At 38.2% G+C, this 21,469-nt stretch overlaps 1 protein-coding gene and 1 long non-coding RNA gene across 2 annotated transcripts in view; one reads left to right on the top strand and one right to left on the bottom strand.

Annotated features, from left to right (window-relative positions):
- SCEL (sciellin) overlaps nucleotides 1–21,469 on the bottom strand; it is a 69,422-nt gene that overhangs the window by 39,096 nt on the left and 8,857 nt on the right. Inside the window, exons 2-3 of the mRNA XM_066176332.1 lie at nucleotides 7,253–7,557; nucleotides 1,104–1,182 (exon numbers count right to left, since the gene is read on the bottom strand). Of these exons, the coding sequence (XP_066032429.1) occupies nucleotides 1,104–1,146 (43 nt within the window). The 5' untranslated portion in view covers nucleotides 1,147–1,182; nucleotides 7,253–7,557. The remainder of the gene's footprint in view (nucleotides 1–1,103; nucleotides 1,183–7,252; nucleotides 7,558–21,469) is intronic.
- Nucleotides 1–21,469, top strand: part of LOC136285306 (uncharacterized) — a 78,349-nt gene that overhangs the window by 49,253 nt on the left and 7,627 nt on the right. Inside the window, exon 3 of the long non-coding RNA XR_010719419.1 lies at nucleotides 6,638–6,711. This is a non-coding gene — a long non-coding RNA (uncharacterized lncRNA). The remainder of the gene's footprint in view (nucleotides 1–6,637; nucleotides 6,712–21,469) is intronic.

The raw sequence follows: 21,469 nt of genomic DNA, 5'->3' as shown, positions 1-21,469 counted from the left end.
TTCTCTTAAAAATATTTATTAAAATCTGACTTTAAAGACTTCAAAAAAATTAAGGCATCCCAGGCTTGCCTGAATAGCTCCAGTGGGTCGTCAAAAATCACTTGGATTTCTCAAAAATCATGGCTTTTTAAATTGCTAAGTGCAAAGAATGTGTCGTGAAACCTTGTATAAAGGTAGTAGACAAGGAATAGATAATGTTTTCTTGTCAAGAAACACTTGACAAGTGTTTAGCAGATTAGCAAGCAATCTGGTAATGCCTGAGGCCCTAGGCTAGAACAGTACTCATTTCTGGCTTAACGAATTTTCTCCCAAGCTTCAGTTAAAAAATTAAACACAGATCTGATACAACTGATTAGGTCACACAAGCATAGGCAGATGCAGCTCATCCGTGTCTCTATTTGACAATAAAAATTTATGTCCTCAATATAGTAGAGCCAAGCAGCTTCCTGCTGTGGCTACATGAATTTTGGGGCACTTAAGCCTGGCACATCCCACCTGAACCAGGTCCTCATGCATCTCAAGACTTTTCAGTTTATGGAAATATTTTTGAGGTTTAGGAAAATGGAAAATTTCATCATGTTTCTAGTTTGCCTCTGGTTATTTCTCTGCATAGAAAGCAAATTCTGGCCCTCCTCGAGTTTATTCCTCCTGAGGAGTAAACAGTCCCATCAGACAATGATTAAACAGCTTTTCTCCCCGCTTCCCCCATTCCACTTTTCCTCAATATCTCCTCATTTTCCCTGTGCGAATCAAAGGAGCAGCGCTAAGAGCAGTGGATCTTCCCACTGCCCTTGCAGCCACGTTGCTCCTGTGCGTTTTCCACGACACCCACACCACCTTGCTCTTCACCACCCAGCTCCGCCGCTCCTCCACACTCCGCTGGGCCAGTGGGATGTTCCGGCCTGAATCCCTGCCAGCCACAGTTTGTGCACAACACCAACAGTTTGGCATCTGAAGCGGGTCACAGTGGCCCTAATCCCCCCTCCTGCCACTGCCCCATGAGGGAGCTGTGCCAGGGCATGGAGAGGCCTTGGACAGGAGGGAGGCTGCACCTCAGCCTGCGAGTGCCCCTGGAGCAGGAAATGGAGGACACTCAGTATTACCACTTTGGTTCGGAGGCTGTTTTCGTATGCTGAAAGCCGACATTTATTCCGTGGGACTGTTCCGTCCTTCTGCAGGAATCTAAAAGGAAACATGACAATAAAAGGAAGTGAGCAAGATTAGCCCCAAAGACAGGTCAAGTTTGTTGTCCACTTTGATCATCTCCTTGCACAAGCTTAGTCTGGCAGGCTGGAATGTCTTAGGGCAGGCCACAGCCCTCCTCAGAGTGAATATGGTGGCTTTTCCCTGCCTGGTGACAACTACGTGCAGTTGCCCCTCTGCCTCTCTCTGCCCCTTCCCTGTTGGGAGCTCCTTCCCTGAGAACACTTGGTGTGCTGAGGGGCAAGATAGAGTGCTGAAGAATGGGCTGAGGTGACAAGCTTAATGGGAAGGTGGAATCAGTCTCTGGCACTGCACCCGGAGCACAGGTGAGCTTATCCAGCCCTGCTGAGGGGTCTCTCAGATTCAGTGGCCAGCAGATAATGCAGAGGGCCAGGACAGAAAGCAGTTCTGTTGCTCTGCAACAGTTTTCCGGTCACTGACTGCTTCCCTTACTTCAAATCAAGTTAAAAGCCTCCAAGACTGATGATTTTTAAAAAAAAATAAAATTATCTGGGAGTTGAGCCACTCAAAAGATTTCATGTTTTGCTTTGAAACTGGATTGTGAATACCAGCTTTCCTAGAGGAAAAACATCAAGCAGAACATAATGACATTTTGATCACAGAAAATTCTCCCTTAAGTTAAAAAAGCCTGAAATGCTAATGCATTGACTTAAGAGTTTGGGCAAAACTGACCCTCTTTAGCAAATGGATTCCTTTTTGTAAAGCAGCATTTTCCAAGAAAACAATGTTGTTCTGGAAAGCTCACAACCAGCTCCACTGTCAGGCTGCTAAAATTTACAGAAGCAACAGAAAACAGTTTCTGTGACAGAAGCAGTCCTTAAAAATCAAATATTCCTGGCTCTCTGGATGACAGAGCTATCCTTTTATTCTTTTGGCAGACGTAAAATGTATTGTTCACACACCTAAAATAGAGTGGCGACACCAAGGCCTGTGGCTCTTTCTTTACTGATGGAAAGTGAAGATTTTGGATTCTGGCAAAAGCTTAAGAGTAATGCTTACACTGACAATAAAACATTGTGGATGCCACAAAGGATTTCACTTAGAGGAGATATTTCTTTTCTATGCTTTTGCTGCCCAACAATTACTAAAAAAAAGCTTATGATTAAAAAAAAAAAAAAAACCACACCAAAAAAACCCAAACCAAACACAAAAACAATCCCAACTGCCTCCCTGAAAAAAAAAAGCCTCCCAAAAAATATCTCAACATAAACAAACAAGCAAACAAACAAAAAGAAGCATTAAACAACTAGAGATCTTTTTAGAAAGTAAAGATATAAACACAAAACTAATACTGGAATCCAAAGTCTGCGTGTATCTTAACCAGTTGTGAAATCCCAAATATTTTTAGAGCTTAAAATTCTGGCGTTTTGAAAGGCTCCTTCCCATATTTCTTTTTTTTTCACCTTAGTTGTTGGTATCAAGCAAGCATTGGCACAGTGTGTGTAGAAAACATGTGACTACTGGATCTGGTTCCCACACAATAAAAATATGCTCAAGGCTATGGTGAGCCTTATTTATTTTGCAATAGGTTATAAAATACCTTTAAAAATATTTATATAAGGTTTTAAGCATATGTGAACTGAGTTTTCTAGAAACTGTTCAGGTAGGTTATCAAGCAATCAGTTCTTTAATATAATTTTTTCTATATTTCACTGTAAATTTTCCTGAACTGTCCCAGGATGATAGAGAGGTCTTGATTTACTTTTTCAACTTGTATACAGCTGGACATCTGATGTAGTCAGTCCCAGGATAATAGAAAGCTTGATATTTCAAAATATTTTCAAGCAATGAGAACTGGCACTTCTTAATCTCAAGAAGTAGCAGTGTGTATAGAAGGATTTTGGATTTATTTTCTATTAAGTATTTTTAAAGGCATTTGATAGGGAAAATGAATCATAAAACTTTGAAAAAGGAGACTTCTTTTGTGAAAATTAAACCAAATGAAAAGCAACTATAATGAGGTTTACAACTGCCTTTTTATCCATTAGAGTCCAGTGTGTTTCTTTCATCCTCCAATATTTAATTAAAACTGTGGTTTTTCTCATCCTATATTAATTTTTTAATGTTTTTAAGGAAAAACAATATTTCTGTTACACATGTGTACAGCATCCAGAATAAACTGCTTCACAGTCTCCCAACCCAAAAGCAGTATGCATAAATTAATATAAGAAATAGGTACACTCCCTTTTACAGTCAGCACTGAAAATGTGCCAGGTATTCTGAAATTTTAAACCCAGGCATTTTAGTGCTACAGAATACTGCCATTTTTTCCTGAAGGCTTTCTTCTTACCTCTGAGCTTTCAAGTTTTATATCAAAGGTTAATCCTTTAAAATTTAAAATGCAATTTAAAAACAAAATCTTACTTTAATCTGTAACACAGACAATCAAGAATCATCAGAGTAGGATTTAAATTTTAGGACTTAGAAATAAAAGAATCTTGCATAAACAGGCAGAATAGAGCTCATCAAAGCATTTTTCCTTGGCCTTCATTATTTTGAACTCAGTGTGTGTTTGTATCTGTGTATTTGAAAAAGGGGACGGACACGAGATTATGAGGATCACATTAGTTTAAAAGTATCAGCTCATAAAGATCTGGAACTGTCACATTATTCACACAGGTCAGTGAACGGGTCATATTCAGGCTATATGGAGATAAAAAAAAAAAAAGCTTTTAATTTTGTAAACCAGATTGTGAGAAAGCAGAGTTACAGCTTTCTGTACTATAGTGTAATAGTAAATTACGTTCAGACATACTTAATAAGATCTCAACCACTGAAGCAAAACAACAAGCTGGAATGCAAAACAAAAACAAACAGAACTGCAACTCCAGCGTAATTTGAATTTAAAAACAGCGTCAGGAAACTCTAAACGAAAATTAAAACTGCCCTGGCCAGTCCAGTGAGCAGTTCCCAAATGGTTTTAAGACATGCCGGTCCTAGATTCAGACCCTCAAACGTTTTGTGGGAAATCCAAACATAATCCCAAAGAAATTCAGAAAAAACTTCCAACATGTCTTCAGGGAAAGTCAAAAGTCCATCTAACCTGGCAAGAAATTACAAAAGCACCACAAGCCTCCAACACTATTTTTATCACAAATACCTGTATTTACACTTCTACATCTCCTTTTCATCTCCTGCAGTGACTGATCAGCAGAATACCTCAGGCCTGCCTTAAATTCTGAAAGCCAGACCTTCTAGTTTTCAGATCATCTGAACACACCCATTCCTCCATCACAGAGTCCTTTTGCCTTCCTTCTGCTCTTGGCTGTAGCTGTCTATGTGATTAGGCTTCACACATATGCATTGCTGTATTTAAAAAAATACATAATAATAGAAGCATTTCCTGTAAGATTCATGTTTTCCACATCAGACTGAACTAGTTCCAACAAAAAACGTCTTTGTTCTTTGGCTTTTAGCTATGACAGTGATTAAGACCTTATTCATAAGCAGTCAGTTGATAAGTATTTTGCTTCTAATAAAACAATATTAATTTCCACAGCTTAGAGGCAAGAGGCCTCTGCATTATCATTACACTGTATAATAAGGAATTCAACATAGTAAATGTTGAAGGAGTGTCAAGAGAAATGCACCTTCTTCTCGTTAAAGTCAAAATATTTGTTTTCATACAGAGGTTTTTCATATAAAGCATTGCCAAATGCAAATGCCTAAAATGTCAAATTTCCCACTATTATTAATGACTGGGTATACAAAAAGTGGTAGCTGAACAACTCATTTAAAAAAAGGAATGTTTCAGAATTTTCTTGTCATCCAACCTGTCATGCTGTATTGCTAAACCAGCCTCAGTTGTAGAGAAGTTGCTAGATCGGCATGTCCACATGAAACACCAGCTGGAACAAACAGGTTTCATATATGGCTCTACACAGCCACAGCTTGCTGGCTACTGTTTGCTACATGACCTTCAAGTTCCAGCTTTTTGAAAGCATTTAATATTTGCCATGTGAAAAACAAAATAGGCCTACACTTGGTTCTTTCTTTATCCCAAATATGAAGCTTGCCACCAAAATTTCACCTTCTTGAAGAACGAGTCGTCTCTGAAGTAAGCTGAACAGTCAGTATCTTGTGAGCAACCACAGCTCAAAATTTTAGAATCATTCCATTAGAACTGAGCACTTGCTTCAGCTCTACTTTTTGTTTTGTTTTGTTTTCCCTTGTAACTCCTAATCTTAATTCTACAGTGTGTGGCTTATCTTTCATTTATGTGAGCTGAATGTAGAGAATATGACTATTTAAAGAAAAGCATGTTTGGTCTTAATCGCAGTTATGAAACACACAACAGTGTTTCCTTGCTTTGAGTTAACAACTTTCAAGTCAGCAAACTTCATTATTTCCTCCATAATTTCTCTTGAATGTAGTGTGAACAAGCAACTGAATTAAGTAATTCTGACTTGATACAGGATAAATGTTTCCAAGCCCTATAACTAAGACACTGGGGACACACAGAACTGCAGCTGCTCTTCTAGACAGGCACCCATAAGTGTGTGAGGTAAAATCTTTCTGGTTTGGAAGTCAATACCAATTTTGTTGTTGTCCACATCCATCCTTTCTCCCCTCAGATAAAAGTGCTATGTCTGGGCTGTCAGATCTGCCTACCTATACTTACACTCAAATAAGAATTTCCTGATTGCAGATAAAGGCTGTTTTGCAAATCACCACTATAGGCAGAACCACTCAAGGCTGTACAATCCTTCAGACTTCCAAACTTACTACAGACAAGAATGTGATCTCTTCAAATAGCCTTAAAGGCCCTTACTGTCAGGTGCAGATCTATGTGTATAACTGATGCTCTAATTTCTTCACTACACAATTGCCACCAGTAACATGATTCTGTTTGTTTGGCAATTAGTTAGTATTTTTGTCCTTTTGCTAAAAACTACATTTAAAAATTACTACATTTTTTAATGGACATTAAACAATTACAAAAGTATGTTCCTAAACAGATTTTTTTTTCAGGACTAACAGAGCAGAGCAATATCCATATAATACATTTGTGAACTTCTTATAATAATACATTGTGTTTAGAGGAATATTTTACTCTACCATTTTGTCCACAGAACTAATAACACAGAAAGAGTTCTCACAGAAAACAGAAATAACATCTGTATTTGTGTAAGAAAACAGGCAAGGTAAGACTAGAGAACATACGAATGTATGACAGCAATCATTCACCTATTTGTAGCTGAAAGAGCTCTCAAAACTGGTTTTTCAAGATGTGGGCGGAGGAGATTCTGTTTTGAAAGAAGCTTTGGAATTGTCACTTATGTAAAATCAGCTAAATCACAATACAAATTTTAATGTATTTTCAAGTTAGAAATACGCTTTCAGTTTTAAATGTAGGGGTTTTTTTTAATAGAGTGTAGAAAATGAGGTAATAATTTTAATTTTCTTTTTTCAGCTCTGTCACTCAATTCATTAGATTTCTGATGAAGAATCCTTCCTGTTTATACATGTGTTCAAGTCATTGTAAAGGTAAGTCCTTGTATTAAAGTAGAATGGGTACCTTTGCAAAGATGAAAATAAAAGGAAACTGTTGATTTGGGTTTTCTTTTTTTTCCAAAATAATAACAATAATTTGTGAAAATGAGAAAACAGTAAATACACATTAATTTCAGATAAAAAATTCCAGATAAAGAGAAAAAAAAAGTAAAATGAAACAAAGAGCAAAAAATGGCATTTAAACAGCCATTCATGAAAAGTGGTCTGAACAGTGAATTTATCATCAGAGAATTATCACTAGAATAAAATACAATTAGCAATATAATAGAAATAATGAAATAATTAAGATGGTATGGACAGAAGAAATCAGAATGGTCACAGGAATCTGAACACCTAAACTGTAAAACTTTTGGAGCTGCATTTTCATAGTCAAGTTCTCCATAGTTCTTGAAAATCAGATCCTTTGAAATGGCATCCTAAACTGGACATTAAGAAACCACAGAACATCTGAAAATGTAGGAGTCTCCACACATGGTAGGGAACAGTATAAAACCAGAACAGTAAACATCCTTACCTGGGTATGGTAGAAGGCAGTGTCCTAGCGAGGCTCAGTGTGGTAAGTCAACCTGGAAGGGAGGCACAGTCAAAGCAGACAGAGAGCTGAACTGTTCTTCCCCATCCAGCTGTCTGAATACTCAAGAGATTTCTCCTTCCGAGGCTGAGTCACTTAAGGAGGAGGTAGGAGGTGTGGAAAAGGGTGGCACCTTGTAGAAATACCAGATCAATTAAGAGTACGGGTGAGTTGTTATCCTTCTGTGCTTGCTGTTCTTTTCAACTGCAGTAGGGTTGGGTTTCACAAAATGAACTGCCTTCACAGACCTTGAAACAGAAAACCAAGCAATTACGATTTGGAAAAATATATTAGAGTCATTTGGATTTTCCACAGAAGTACATGTTGCAAGCCATAGGGCTGCCTCTCAGCTACAGAGTTGCAGGTATTCACACCGGTGAACATGAAGTAACACCATATTTCATCAAAGTTTGGCAAAAGTATTACGTGGGGAACACACACTGGGATCTGATCTGCATTAACTATTTGCACCGTTTGGGTTTGGGCAGAGGCAAAAGATCTGGGGGGAAATCCCTCCCACATGAAATCTTGCGGCAAGTCTCTCTTATCTCTGCACATTTGCATTCTCCTTCAGTACTGCCAGCAATAAACAAAGGAGGGAAGAACTTGTGTTCACTTTTTCTTTCTTTCTTTAAAATGGCTACAAATAAGTTTGTAGGCTAAGAAGTGCCTTCCTATTAGTAAATACAGTTATATGAGGTCAATACCTTTCTTATAGGAATACTGTATACAACTCCATGCTTCTGTTTAAGATACGGAGGCTGGTTTTCATGTATCTTATACAAGCCCACCTTATTTTGTATTTGGGGAACTTTTTTTAATGAAATATGTGAGAAGTTTATTAGCGAGATGCTGGCCAACCTTTAGTCCTATTGTCTTTCGTGAAAAATAAGAATTTCTTTGAACACAAAAAAAGCAAACTGACATGAATTAACTTAGTAAGCCTGTATTTTTCTTCATGGTTACCTTTTCATAGGCTTGGTACTTTTGTAGTATGAAGCTATTCCCCAAACATTGGTTCTGTCTGATAAAATACAGCTGATGAAGCAGACCAGCAGACAAGAAAATAACACATATAAGCTATTAACTGCCTTAAATCTTAGAATAAATGATACGAGCATGCATACATTTCTAAATTCTGTACATCTCAAGTTCTGTGTCTTTTTAAGTCAAAAATACTTACAGCAATCCTGGAATTTTCAGGTACTATGCGTTTATCTTTTTACAGTCATGAAGAAGCTTTTGTAGACATACAAAAGAAACTTTTTGACAGACATTGAGGATTTAGTTGCCTCCCATATGAAACAGATGTCTTTCCTCATAAGAAATGAGGAATTTGCATTAAATGAGAATGAGCTTTAAAAGTCTACATACACTCTAATTTGAAATGGACATCTAGCTTTTATTTATAATAGCACCTGAGACTAAAAATATCTTCTTTTTTGAAACATTTTTCTTCCAAAATTCAGGTGCTGCATGATATGAATTTGTTATTATTTTCCATTCTACCAGAAAAGCCCCACTTGAAAATCAGAGATACGCTTAACCTGTCTCACAGCACTGCCTTCCTTAGCCAAAGTGTTTGAGAAACACAAATAGAGATGCAAACAATACAGTCTGGAGAAGTTAAATTGATATTTTCCTGTATTTATGGCCTTTGAACACAGAGAAGGAGCCATGGGGCAGAGCAGGCCAGTCCTTCTACCCAAAATAAGCCCAAGGCTTATTCTAAGGCAGTCCTAACTAAGTCTTTGTTGTCTGGTGTGACAGAATGCACAGTCCATAGGAAGATGCATACATGTGAAATTCCAACAGTGGTACTGACCTCAGCCTAGGAATAAAGCAAGCCAGCTGTGTTTTACTGACTGGTCTGTGGCAACCAGTCATTTCCATATTCATTGGATGGTGAATTTTTTGTGTTAGCTGTGCTGATTGCTTAATATTTCAAAGTTGTAAAAAACAATTTAAATTTTTTTAAGACTAAAGCAAATCTAACTTACTGATAAACAGTCTGTCTCATTTTCTGTATTGTAAGCACATCCAAGCCTTGTTCCTAGTGCATAAAGAACATATGATACAGTGCTGTGTATCAGGAGTTGAACAGTTTCAGCATAACCGTAACAGTGAAAATGACCCATAACTATTTTTCATTAAACAACTTCTCATACTCTGAGTAAATCAAGCTTTCAAAAATTCATAGGAACTCAAACTTTGCCTCTGGATCTCAGTGTAACAAGTAACACACACAAATCCAGCCATGCCCAACGTGTGTGAGCTGTTCTGCATTAAGGTTTCATTTTTCTTTTAATTCTCTAGTATAAGGTCTGTAGTAAATTGAAGGTAGGATAGAAGTGAAATACAGCAAATTGTAATTTCTCAGACTATTTCAGAATTTGGCATATATCTCCCTTACTACCTTTCTTACTCCTAGGAAAACATCCAAGCTGAAGCACAGACAGACAGTATTCTAGACACAGATTTTTCCATAGTGGCAGAAATGAGGAAAGCAAAAAATACAAACTAGATGTTTTGGCAATTGATGACTATCAGTTGAGTATGTAATTTAGCTAATCATTGCACTGGGCCATGTGCTACTATTAGTTTATAACATTTCAAGGATTTTTTTATTTTTCTTTTTAGTTCAACCAGTTAGGTGCTTTGGTGCAAATAGTAACTTGTTTCATCTCTATCTATCAATAATCTTACTTGCTGGGACTTAAGTAAATACTTGCTTTTGCTTGTCATTCTCTCAAGAAGAAAAGAGGAAGTTCTCTGAAAAATAAATACAAACATAACTGGCAACATCCTAGGCTTATCTAACTGGATATAACCCCATCAAAATCATTCTGATAGCTTGATTTAGCAGGGCGTGTGGCCTGTCATAATTTACGATAGAAAACAAGAAATATCTTAGAATTCCTCCCTATAATAAATCCTCTTTATCCTTTACTACTAACCAGCAATAGGGACACATTAGTGACCAATAATCAGAGGCCACTATCTTTTGCAGCTTAGATTTTTAACAGAGTTTGGAGGACATTTAAAGCAGGCTCATTTTAAATACCTTATCTACAATGGAGGCTTATTTGCCATCCAAGGAATTCTCACAATGCCTACTAAAAAACTGCCAGTAGGGCATGTTAACTTTTAAAATAGACTAGCACTGGCAGAAAACTAAACATAAGTATTTCAGAAGTGCTGTAATTTAGATTTGAATGGCTTATTCAATGTTATTAAAGTCAAATGCTTCTAGCACCCTATAGTGGCAATACATTACCATACGTCCCAAGTCTCACAGTTTGCTGGACAAGATGATTGTGTTCAGTGCTCTTAGCTTCAGCTTATATACTTCTTGTCATTTTTCATTGGTGTTCCATTTTTCAGTACAAAAGATACCACAAAATATTGTGCTATCTCCATATTTTTTTTAAGGTTTTGTTAAGGTTTATGAAATGGCATCATGAAGATAGCACAACATAGCCTAGTTCCATTGAGCTTTTATGTAGATTCACAACAGAGAGTTGGGAATGAGCAGTGACTCAGAAGACAATTTTTTTGACAAATATGGTTCTCTGACTCCTCCTACAAAGGGAGGAATACGTAACTGAATACATTTTTTCGTACTTTCAGTCCCCCAGAAGAGAAGTCCTGTAATAATTCAGACTTTCCAAGTAGGATTGGTTAGCCGTGGTGTTATGGGTTACAAGATTCTATAACTGGTGTGTCCAGAAGATTTGAAGACAGTCTAGTGAATAATGTTCAATTTTTTAAATTTCAAGATAGGATGAAAAAGCTATATTTATGCTATTAAATGAAACACACCAAGGCCCAGTATCTAGCCTGAGGACAAGGAGCACAGCATGTTCTGTACCTGTATCACTAAAGTTACTTTTCAAAAAGAACTGTGTGGCCTCATCCACACTCCTACGGAAAGCAGTCCAGAGCTTGTAACAGAGAGGTCTGTCCATGCCTAAGTCTTTTATCAAAGACAGATAATTGGCATGAACAATATTGTGTCAAGGAGTGTGCATGATGATATGGACAGAGGATATTGCTCAGGTCCAGATTCTACTCCTACCAAGTTAGCTGGTACGGTCCTGTTAATTGAGCCTGATTTCGCCAAATGTGATTGTGTTCAATACAGTTCATGTCAAAAGATGACTAAAACTAAACACTGAAACGTATAGATGGGTGTAGGCAGTAGATAGTGCCCTGCTGCAGGACAGTGTTTAGCAGACTGACACAGCTGGTTAATGTAATCTTTACTGGGAAGGTGGGTTGTACATCTGTGCCACTTGCACATTTTTCTTGCTTAAGCTTAATGTAAGCTCCCCTATGTATGTAGACAGCAGTTCCAGCAGGTTAAGTCAAAAAAGGAAGGGGTCACTTATGCAAAAAAGAACCCAGTGCTGCAAATAGAAGTGATGCACATGCACAGGGTGACACTTTCCTCTTGAAGGTGACTAACACAAGGCCTGGTCCTCCCTAAATTCCCAGTCCAGTCCTACATAAAATAAGCTGATGGTGGGGACCTGTGCTACCACTTTATACAGAGTTACTTTTCACTCTGGTCAAAGTAATTAACCAAGGGAATATATTGCCTATGGGTACACCCTAACCAAGTGTTATGTGTTAGTCAGAACCAGATTATGAATGTCTCTATGAATCCTAGCAGCATTCATGGCTGCAACACGGAGGAGAGGGAGAAATAAGGAGTATGACTTTTTTCCATGGGCAGGTTATTCTAACATTATAAATTCCCTCTGAAGATTCTGGTCCTCCTGCTCCTAAATAGACATCTTAAAATAAACTATACTAATGATCTAATGTGAGATGGAAAGCCCCTTTTTTCATGGACTTCCTTGCTCCTACTAGGATATGGGTTTTAAAGGTAGATAGATAAGCCATGTCCTGGACTGCCTTGCAAAGGGCAACTACTGGCAGTGCCAAGTACCTGCAGTACTATGTAAAAACTTTGTTCTTTTCTTCATGCTCAAAAATTAGAATTCTTCTGCCTAATTTACAAGCAAGGTTCATGCTGTTGTAATCCAATGATTAAGAGATGCTTCTGCCCAAGTTTAGGTGCCGATGAGACCATATGCCCACGTCAATAATACAGAGTTATTTGAACAATGGATGCGAGGTAGAGACATAGAAAGAAATCAAAAAAAATACAAAATAAGTGAGAGGGACAAGGGGAATGGTGGGAAAAAAGAGAGAGAGAAGGGGGTACCAGGCTTTTTCAAAACTTTTCACTATTTATACATCTCTTATTAATTATTATTCTATCTTCTATTGGTTAAATGATTCCCTCGACTCTAAAGCTGATAGTCTGGATGCTCAGTCTTTCTCTTTGAGTTGGTCGGTTTCTTGGGTCGGTGGTTCATGAGTCAGTGGTCATGATCTCCCCCTGTGAATTGTGTTTATTAGCTTATACTTATCTTGGGAGTTCTACCAAATGTCCTTGCAGCCTGTAAACCCTGCATTGTTTGTGTCCACTATCAGTGATACATTTTTCCTCCCAAGCTTTGTTAACCTCCCCCTAGGCCTGAGATCACTGAAGTGTGTCAAGCCCTAAACTTTAGCAAGTTCTACAGACGAGTAATTTATCCTCCAACACACAGACAACAGTACCATGTTTATAAAGCCCGAGTTCCACATATCCACAGACACATATCTGGGGGGGCCTTGGTGGCCTTTGGTGGTCGCAGATGCCATCGGTCCCATAATTGGGGGATCCTTCTTTGACTGGTGATAGGTGCATGAGCCATTGCTTCTTTTCACACAGTTTGTCATGGTGAAAATTTTTGTCCAGATCTATTAACCAGGATGTGCTAAGCAGATCTTGCCTCTACCAGGCCAGGAATTAGGACCTTCCTGTATCAAATTCCCCCTTTCTGTGCCCACTGTGGTAGCTTATCTTATGGCAAGTTCCTTCTGTGGCTTTACAGTGTTTGAGACAGTGCGCTTCAACTCTTTAACACACACTTAACTCTCTCAAAGAACAGGACAAGAAAGCAACAGCTTACCATTAGGAAAAGTCATTGAGCATATGACTAAACCCAAGTTCAAATCATTCCTCCTTTTGATAACAGCTTATTTTTACCAGCAGACTACCTTAACCACTGAGTTGTAATTTTTTGTGCGAGGGAACACAATTACTTGGGGTTTTCTGCCTCTTGAAAGTTTAAATATTCACTGGAGAAAGAATAATGCTACAGCCCTTTTACTATGGTATACAAATATTGGCCTCACTACTGTCAAAATGAATATTTAGATATTATGTATGGAATTCTCATTTTTCCTTTTTATGTTGTAATTGCTCAGCATTTTATCACTTGAATGATTTAAATTGGTAGACAGTTATTTTTTAATAAGATGTAGCAACAGCTGTTTTGCAGAGGCAGAAGAACTTAGAAACATTTTCACTGCTGTCAAAGTAGTTACTGTCAAAGTGAGGACAGCCTTTCACAAAGTCTGCTATGAAATACTGCAATGTACCAGAGATAATGTTGTGTTTTATGTATTAACCTTTGCCAGCCAAGCCATTTCCTTTAGTTATTGTAGGTTGCTGTTCCTGGGGAAGACCTTTCAACTGGTTAAAGTAAGGCATGCAATTTTTTTTAACCACACCTTTCTGAATACAGGAAGGAACAGTGTCAGAGCTTTTTCATATGCATTTTTTGAATGCTAAGAAAACCTTAGTCACAATGTAGACGTACTTGCAGCCCATTGTTCTCCCAAAGGGTGTGGCAAAGTTCGTAAACTAAAGGAGGAAGAAAAAATACCATAAATAGTATGCAAAACGCCTAAAACTTTTCACATCTTCTAGTTGCCATAAAAAATGTCTGAGCTGTGTGTTCTGTTCATAGCAGGTGCCAACACATTTCATGGAGGTACATAGCCTTCAATGTCTTTGGGCCTGATTTTCCCACAATTTGAAAAGGTCCTTACCCTGCAAATACGTGAAATATATTTCAGAAATCTCCAAAAGTATGGTCCATAACATGCTAAACTTGAGTATTTTGATCTTGCACCACTGCCATTACTGCCTTAGATAAAGAATATAGTTACTGGTTTTATCAGTTGCTGATAAGATCAGTTATTTGAGGAAAATTGTGTTGAAGTCTGGCTAAGTCAAATGACATCTGCGTGGTACCAGCTGAATGGCTGTAACCAGTTTTGTAGCTTATGTTATTGATGAATAGCTTATTTGTTAATTTGTTACCAGTATCTGAATAAACAAAGAACACTCACACAGGTGGCTAAAGAAATGAGAATGAGATTGTGACCAATAGTAGTAGAGGGAGTGTGAGAATCATGATTAGATGTGCTTTTTTCATTAAAGAGTGACTTTGTAATATCTCTATCAAATCCCCACTGAGAGAGCTCTGGGAAAGGACAAACAGTGCTGATCTCAGGAAAAGCCATCTCTTTAAAAGATGTTAGAAGTGGCCAAATTAAAAAGAGGAAAGTTTTTTTTCCTGGTCCTTGTCTGAAATTTTCTCAGAGCATTTAATTGGTCATGGGCACTGTAAATACATAGGAGACAACCCCCATAGGCTGTTCTTTTTTTATGGTGCAGATAAGGAGAGGTATCTGCCCCACAGAATGATATCCATGTGAGGAAGTTCACATTACACTTATCTGATAGACTGCTCCTCCTCTCCTTCCCCTGGTACTGTGTTTCGATTTTCTGCTGGGGCTGAGCAGCCTTCTCTTGTAATTCTTTCATTATTTGGATCAAATTAGTTGACTGAGAACTCGCTTGTCATTTGAAAACCTACATGGAAATTTCATACCAATCAAAACAACCCAATAAATCAAAATCTTACCTATTTAATGAAATCTTCTATTGTCATACATTCCGTACTGGTGTTATCAGTTATCAGCACACTTAACTGCTGTGCATGATAGCCAAATGTTACAGATTGTGGTCCTGTTCTCTATCCACATCAAAGCTGAATACAGGCATGGAAGAAAGGAAGGGGTTTCCCTGTTCCTGGAAGATGCTGGCTGTGGTATACTTAACACAGCACAGCTTGTTGTAAAAGAGTTGGTAGAAAATGTGTTCTAAAATCACTAACTACAAAAATAAGAAGCAGACTGAAAATATGAATCAGAAAGGATGGAGTTGAAGGGAGAGGAGAGGAGAGGAGAGGAGAGGAGAGGAGAGGAGAGGAGAGGAGAGGAGAGGAGAGGAGAGGAGAGGAGAGGAGAGGAGAGGAGAGGAGAGGAGAGGAGAGGAGAGGAGAGGAGAGGAGAGGAGAGGAGAGGAGAGGAGAGGAGAGGAGAGGAGAGGAGAGGAGAGGAGAGGAGAGGAGAGGAGAGGAGAGGAGAGGAGAGGAGAGGAGAGGAGAGGAGAGGAGAGGAGAGGAGAGGAGAGGAGAGGAGAGGAGAGGAGAGGAGAGGAGAGGAGAGGAGAGGAGAGGAGAGGAGAGGAGAGGAGAGGAGAGGAGAGGAGAGGAGAGGAGAGGAGAGGAGAGGAGAGGAGAGGAGAGGAGAGGAGAGGAGAGGAGAGGAGAGGAGAGGAGAGGAGAGGAGGAAAAAGGAAAAGGAAAAAGGAAAAAAAGAAAAAAAGAAAAAAGGAGAGGTGCTTCTTTCTATATGTAGAATGTAAACTGTCCTTGCTGCAGGAAGATGTGTTTCAAATAGTTTATGAAATGCAACTTTATTTGTATACGTGTCTGCCTGTACTTGTCCACGTGTATGTGTGTGTGTATGCATGTATATACTTATATAGGCGTATGTGTGTATCCATATATCAAATAGCTCAATCAGACACAAGTTTGTGGAAGAGAAAAACAGTGATGGTTACTAAATAAACAGAAATTCCATGGGGCTAAAGAAAAGCCTGACAAGCAAATTGATAGAGACTCTAATGACATTTATGGAAAGCAACTTAAATGATCTCCTTGTTCTTCAACTCTTTCCTAAATGGCTGAATTTTGCTTTTGACAGATGTTGGAGACAGAATGTAGGCTAACCAAGGAGTCATGTTATGCCCCTATGGTCAAAATTTGTATAAGGCACATAACTAAAATTGCATTAAAAAATCTTTATTATTATTTGATGACACTGCAAACAATTAGCAATGCAATTAAAATGATACTATTTTTCTGTGGAATGTTAATTCGTCAGGTATTAAAATAAGCCTTAGTGAAGGGGTTGTCATTCAGCCCTCAGCTGAGAGTCATACAGCATTGTCACTTTACTTTCTTCACACTTTCTCCTCTATTTACATGACAAATGTGGAGAGTATGCATATATATAAACATGACAAGAATTTTACCTTGTTAGTGCATGTTCAAGACACTTTCCTTACTAATAAATACCTTTGCAATCCAGTAAAAATTTTCACCTGTTCAAATAACAGAAAAAACAGCAAAGCAGATTTATGATATGTGTTGAAATGTAGTTCATCTGCCAGAGTAAAATTGAAAATGGTATCACAGAAATGGCATCAGCCCTCCACATTCCCCTTCCAGCTTCCCTGGAAAAGAATTCAGCTATCTTGTTGTTCTCCCTTGCACACAGAATTAGAAGATTTAGTAGCATTTACAAGCATCTTCCAAGGAATAAACTTCAGGGGCAGATTTCAATCACCAGCTGTGTGAAGGAAAGGAGAATACATTCCCTAAATTAACATATCTGAAAATATGGCCTCATGAGCTGGGAAGCTGAAGAAATGACTGAGCTTTCTTCTTTCCTTTTCAAAATACTTGTCCTTTGATATAAACTGGCCAGTGTCCAAGTCAGTACATTTTAAATATCAACTTCTTCTTCCCTTTTATTTTGAGCAAATGATATAGTTTTAAAAATTGTTTTCCAAATTGTGAGTACTTTGGAAAGAATATTGGCAGAAAAAAAACTTTTACATGGGTTTTACTGTTCAGTACATGAAGAATTGAAGTTTTTTCTTTTTTTTTTTTGTTGCTGTTGTCAAATGAAATGAAAACAAGGCTAGGCTTTGAAATGGGATGATTTTTAAATAATTTGGGTGATATTACAAGGGAAAGAATCAGAACAGAATTATTATAATTATCTGGATGTAATCACAGAGGCCCAGATAAGTGCCTCAGGTTCCAGATCCTGCCACGGTGCAGTAAGAGCATAACGTGAAGAACCCAGTAATTTCAGGTATAGGCTTCTCTGGATCTCCATGCAGGCTATTAGCCTGAGAGAGCTAAATGCCAATTAATGTGTAAACAAATTATTTGAGTTCTCCTCAATGAAGGAGATGCCAGACCAGTGACATCTATTTTCAAACACTTTTTTCCTCAGAGCAGAGCGAGACTTTCCATCACAGGCCCTATTTAGCAAAAAAAAGCTAGACTACATCAAAAGCCAGGCTCCTATCTCTAAATTTATCACTCAAGACACCCCTAATGTAATCTTAAACAAATGCAGATTAAAGTTGGTCAGAGGATTGGGCTGTGGAAGTTACTATTTCTCTCCATTGTTTTGAAAGGAAGCCTAAAAATGACAAGTCAGATTTAGGCATCTACACTGTAGATACTTATGCATGTCAGATGAATTCCATGTAATGGCAGGATTTCAAACTATTTTTTTTTTCCCTTGAAGAAAGCAATGGCTTCTTGTCAAATTAAAAGGAAAAGGAAACAAGGATGCGGGGTTTGTGTTTTTTTCTGTCTGGACAAAATTCAGGCTGCAAAACTTATTCTGCAGCCTCAACAGTACTGCATCTATAAAAATGTGTTCTCCTACTGCACTGTGGCCCGTAACACAAAAGCTGTCTCAAGAAATCTATAATCTGGCTGTGTAGGAGTCTGACACACAAAAAAATTGTAAAATGAGAGAAGAGAGAAGAGAGAAAAAACCAAAAAAACCCCTTGCGCTTTCCTGACAGTTTCATCCCTTTCACTCATGGGTACTAAGTAAATAATACTTTTATTCTTAGAAAGAATAGGTCATATTTTTCTGTATTTGACTCCTCTAGCTATAACAGCAGCAAGACTTGAAATTTGGAGTTTAACTTATTTTAATTGTAGGTGTCTATATTCTCTGTGTTCAGATCCCTGATCACATAAAACAGTATAAATGAATTTTGGCATCTTCTATTACTTTGTGAATAGAATCTCACAGCATTGTACATAATCACAATCTTTGAATTCTAAATATTTTCTTAGTTCTCTAATAATTTTGAAATAAGCAATTCTGCTCCAGAATATTTGAGACTTCTAAACTCAAAGTGCTGAACTCATGTTAGGTTGAAACAAAAAGCTCCAAGCTAGTGAGCTTTGTTGTAACTTAATTATATGGCCAAGCTGGGTGTGTGAAAATATCCAGTGCGCACTGGAGAATAAATTGTGGGGTTTGGTTTTTCTTGATTTACAAGTTGCTATAAGTGGTGCATGTTCCCAGGGAGTGGTGAAAAGTAGGGGTGTGTTAAACAGGTTTAAGAACCTTTTAAAGAAACACTGTCAGGTTTGAGACATAGTAGATTTAGTGTATATCCTCCCTCCTTCCAAATAACATTTTCTCTTTCTGGGGTTACAAACAGCTGAGCTGCACACTGACTCTCTGTTCAAGCAATACCACAAAATCCAGCGTAGCAGTTATGTGTCACACTGTTGCTCCACTTTTTTTCTTTATTTTTGCCATCAGCGGGGAAATGAAACTGCCAGAATTGCTGTTCTTTGCACTCCTTGGAGAGCTCAGTACACATGCCATTGAATTCAGCCAGTAAAATCTTGTGGTTTTCTGTAAAAAATAGCTGTGGCGAGGACAAGCAGCTTCTAGATCAAACAATTTTCTGCTCAGAGTTGTACAATAGTCATTTGACAGTGCTGCTGGGGCCACCACTTCTATGTCTGGAACTCCCCAGTATAAAGTCTGGGCTGCAAGTTCCCAGGAACCTTGAAAAAGTCACTTGATTTTGAACCTAAATCTTTTTGGTTTCTCAGAACTTTTGCATGGAGAATGGCTATAATTTTAAATCTTTTATACAAGTAGCGCTGATTTTGAGCCTTGGAGACCTATTTCCTTCTTCTGGATATCCTACTAGAACTAAGGATAATTCCAACTGAAAATGAGTGTAAACTTTCTTAAACAGCTTTCACAAGAGATGTCTGAAATATCCATTTTGATAGTCTGTTTAATATAGGAGAATAGAATTGGCTGAGCAGAGTGTATATGCAAAATTCTGTATATACAAACAATTATTTGCCATTATTGCAAACAACACTGAAGTCATTGTTTAAAAGGACTCAGTGTTATTTTCTAGGCAACATTTTGAAATCACTTTTTCTCACCAAAGCTGTTAAATCTGTTAATTCTACTTATCTCTCCTGTGGCAGTATGCTATAGTACTTACACTGCTATTCAAAATTCTATAAAATAAAAACAGTTAACACCAAAAGTTCCTGTGGAATCATAGAATGGCCTGAGCTGGAAGAGACCCACAGGATCATTGAGTCCAACTCCTGGCCCTGCATGGGACATCCTCAAGAACCACACCCTGTGCCTGACATCATTGTCCAAACACTTCTTGAACTCTGGCAGGCTTTGTGTCATGACCTCTTCCCGGGAAGCCTGTTCAGTATTTAGTTATTTGAGTAAATACATATTTTGAATTCCCCCTTCCAAAGGTAATAAGGGAGCACCATGGCATGCACACAAATCATTGTTTGCCAGAACAACACTTAGTCGACGAAAACGGCAGTGTGGAGTTGTGACTTGCAAGTGCCACTGTTTGGAAGACACAGAGCAGAGGGAGACTGAAATTTGGAAGCAAATATCAAAGTGACTGAAAAGGATTTGAAATAAAAATGAAGGGAAAATATGTCAAAGAGAAAATGGAAGTAAGGAAGAGAGGATCTCAAAGGTCAAAGATCAGTCCGATTTCATGTACTGACAATGCAAATCCTCCATGGCAGTGCTCATGGAGGATTTCAAGAACAAGTTACAAGGTTACAAGTATCCTTGTACACGAAGATTAATGTATCCTGGTTTTAAGCAGTGGCAGGCATGTTTGCATAAAAAATAAAAAATTCTTCACCCCAAAATTGTACACTTTAGAAAAACTGCAATCAAATGAAGAGAGACAGGATGAGCAGTGATGTTGCATGAGAACTATGTCATGAACAATGCATGGCATATCAGCTGTTCCATCCACATGGCTTGTTTTTGGGATAGATTAACATCTGAATGATGCTGAAGAAGGAGCAAATAAAGGCAAACACAGAGGATGAGAAAAGTGGAACCAAGTGATTTGAAGACAATGCCATAAACAAGCAATACTCAGAAGTTCGGGCATGAGAGCAAGGGCAGTTATAGCCTCTCAATACAATTTTTTCTCAGTGTTTTGCAAGGCCAGCCTCCTAAATACTCAAAGCTAGCACTGCAGGACTACGTGTTCAGGAAACACCTCAGAGATTGTGATGAATCCATATCTCTATCATTAATCTAACTGTACAGTGCACTGATCCATTAAATGGGTGTTGACAATAGGTTTTGCAGTGAACAGCAAGGGTGCGGTTTCTTTATCAGTTTAAACTGATCTAGCACCACATTCCCACCAAAAGTAACAGTTGTGCCTTGTTGGGGAAGATGGATCAGGGAGACCTTATAAATATGATTGTGTAGCAAAAGATTCTGAAAATATGAAACCTAGAATCAAAATAGAAATAGAAGCTTACTTTGAGTTGTAGGATACCGAGTCTTAGTTACTATATAACCTGAAAACAATAGCCTAGCCAGCTGAAGGAGAATCCCTTTTGATTGAACAATACCTTTCTGCTGGCTAAGGGATCCAAAGGTCAATGTAGCAAAACAGAAAAGTCTAAAGAGTAGTTTTTAGAGTTTAAAATATAACACAGTATGGTAATGTAGTAGTTCTTATAGGCTATATGTAGATTCTATAGGATTTTGTGTCTTGTATTGGTTGGTCACTGTAAATTAGAATATTCATCACAAAAGGAGATATAATACATTGTAACAAGGACCTCGCTCTCTTACTTCTTTCACTCTTACTTCCTCCTCTCAATTCCTTGCTCTTCGCTCTGCTCTTACCTGTTCCCCCTGCTCTCACCTCTTCCCCCTGCTCTCTGACCCCTGCCACCTGGCTCCCTCGCTCCCTTCTCTCTTAACTCGTACCCCCTTGCTCTTCCTCTCGCTCTCTCTGGGACTTCCCTCCAG

Source organism: Chamaea fasciata, unplaced genomic scaffold, assembly GCF_029207755.1.
Source record: "Chamaea fasciata isolate MVZ Bird 193981 ecotype frontalis unplaced genomic scaffold, bChaFas1.0.hap1 SCAF_2, whole genome shotgun sequence".
NCBI lineage: Eukaryota > Metazoa > Chordata > Aves > Passeriformes > Sylviidae > Chamaea > Chamaea fasciata.
The sequence above is the reverse complement of the archived record's forward strand: the minus strand, read 5'-3'. Positions and strand labels throughout refer to the sequence as shown.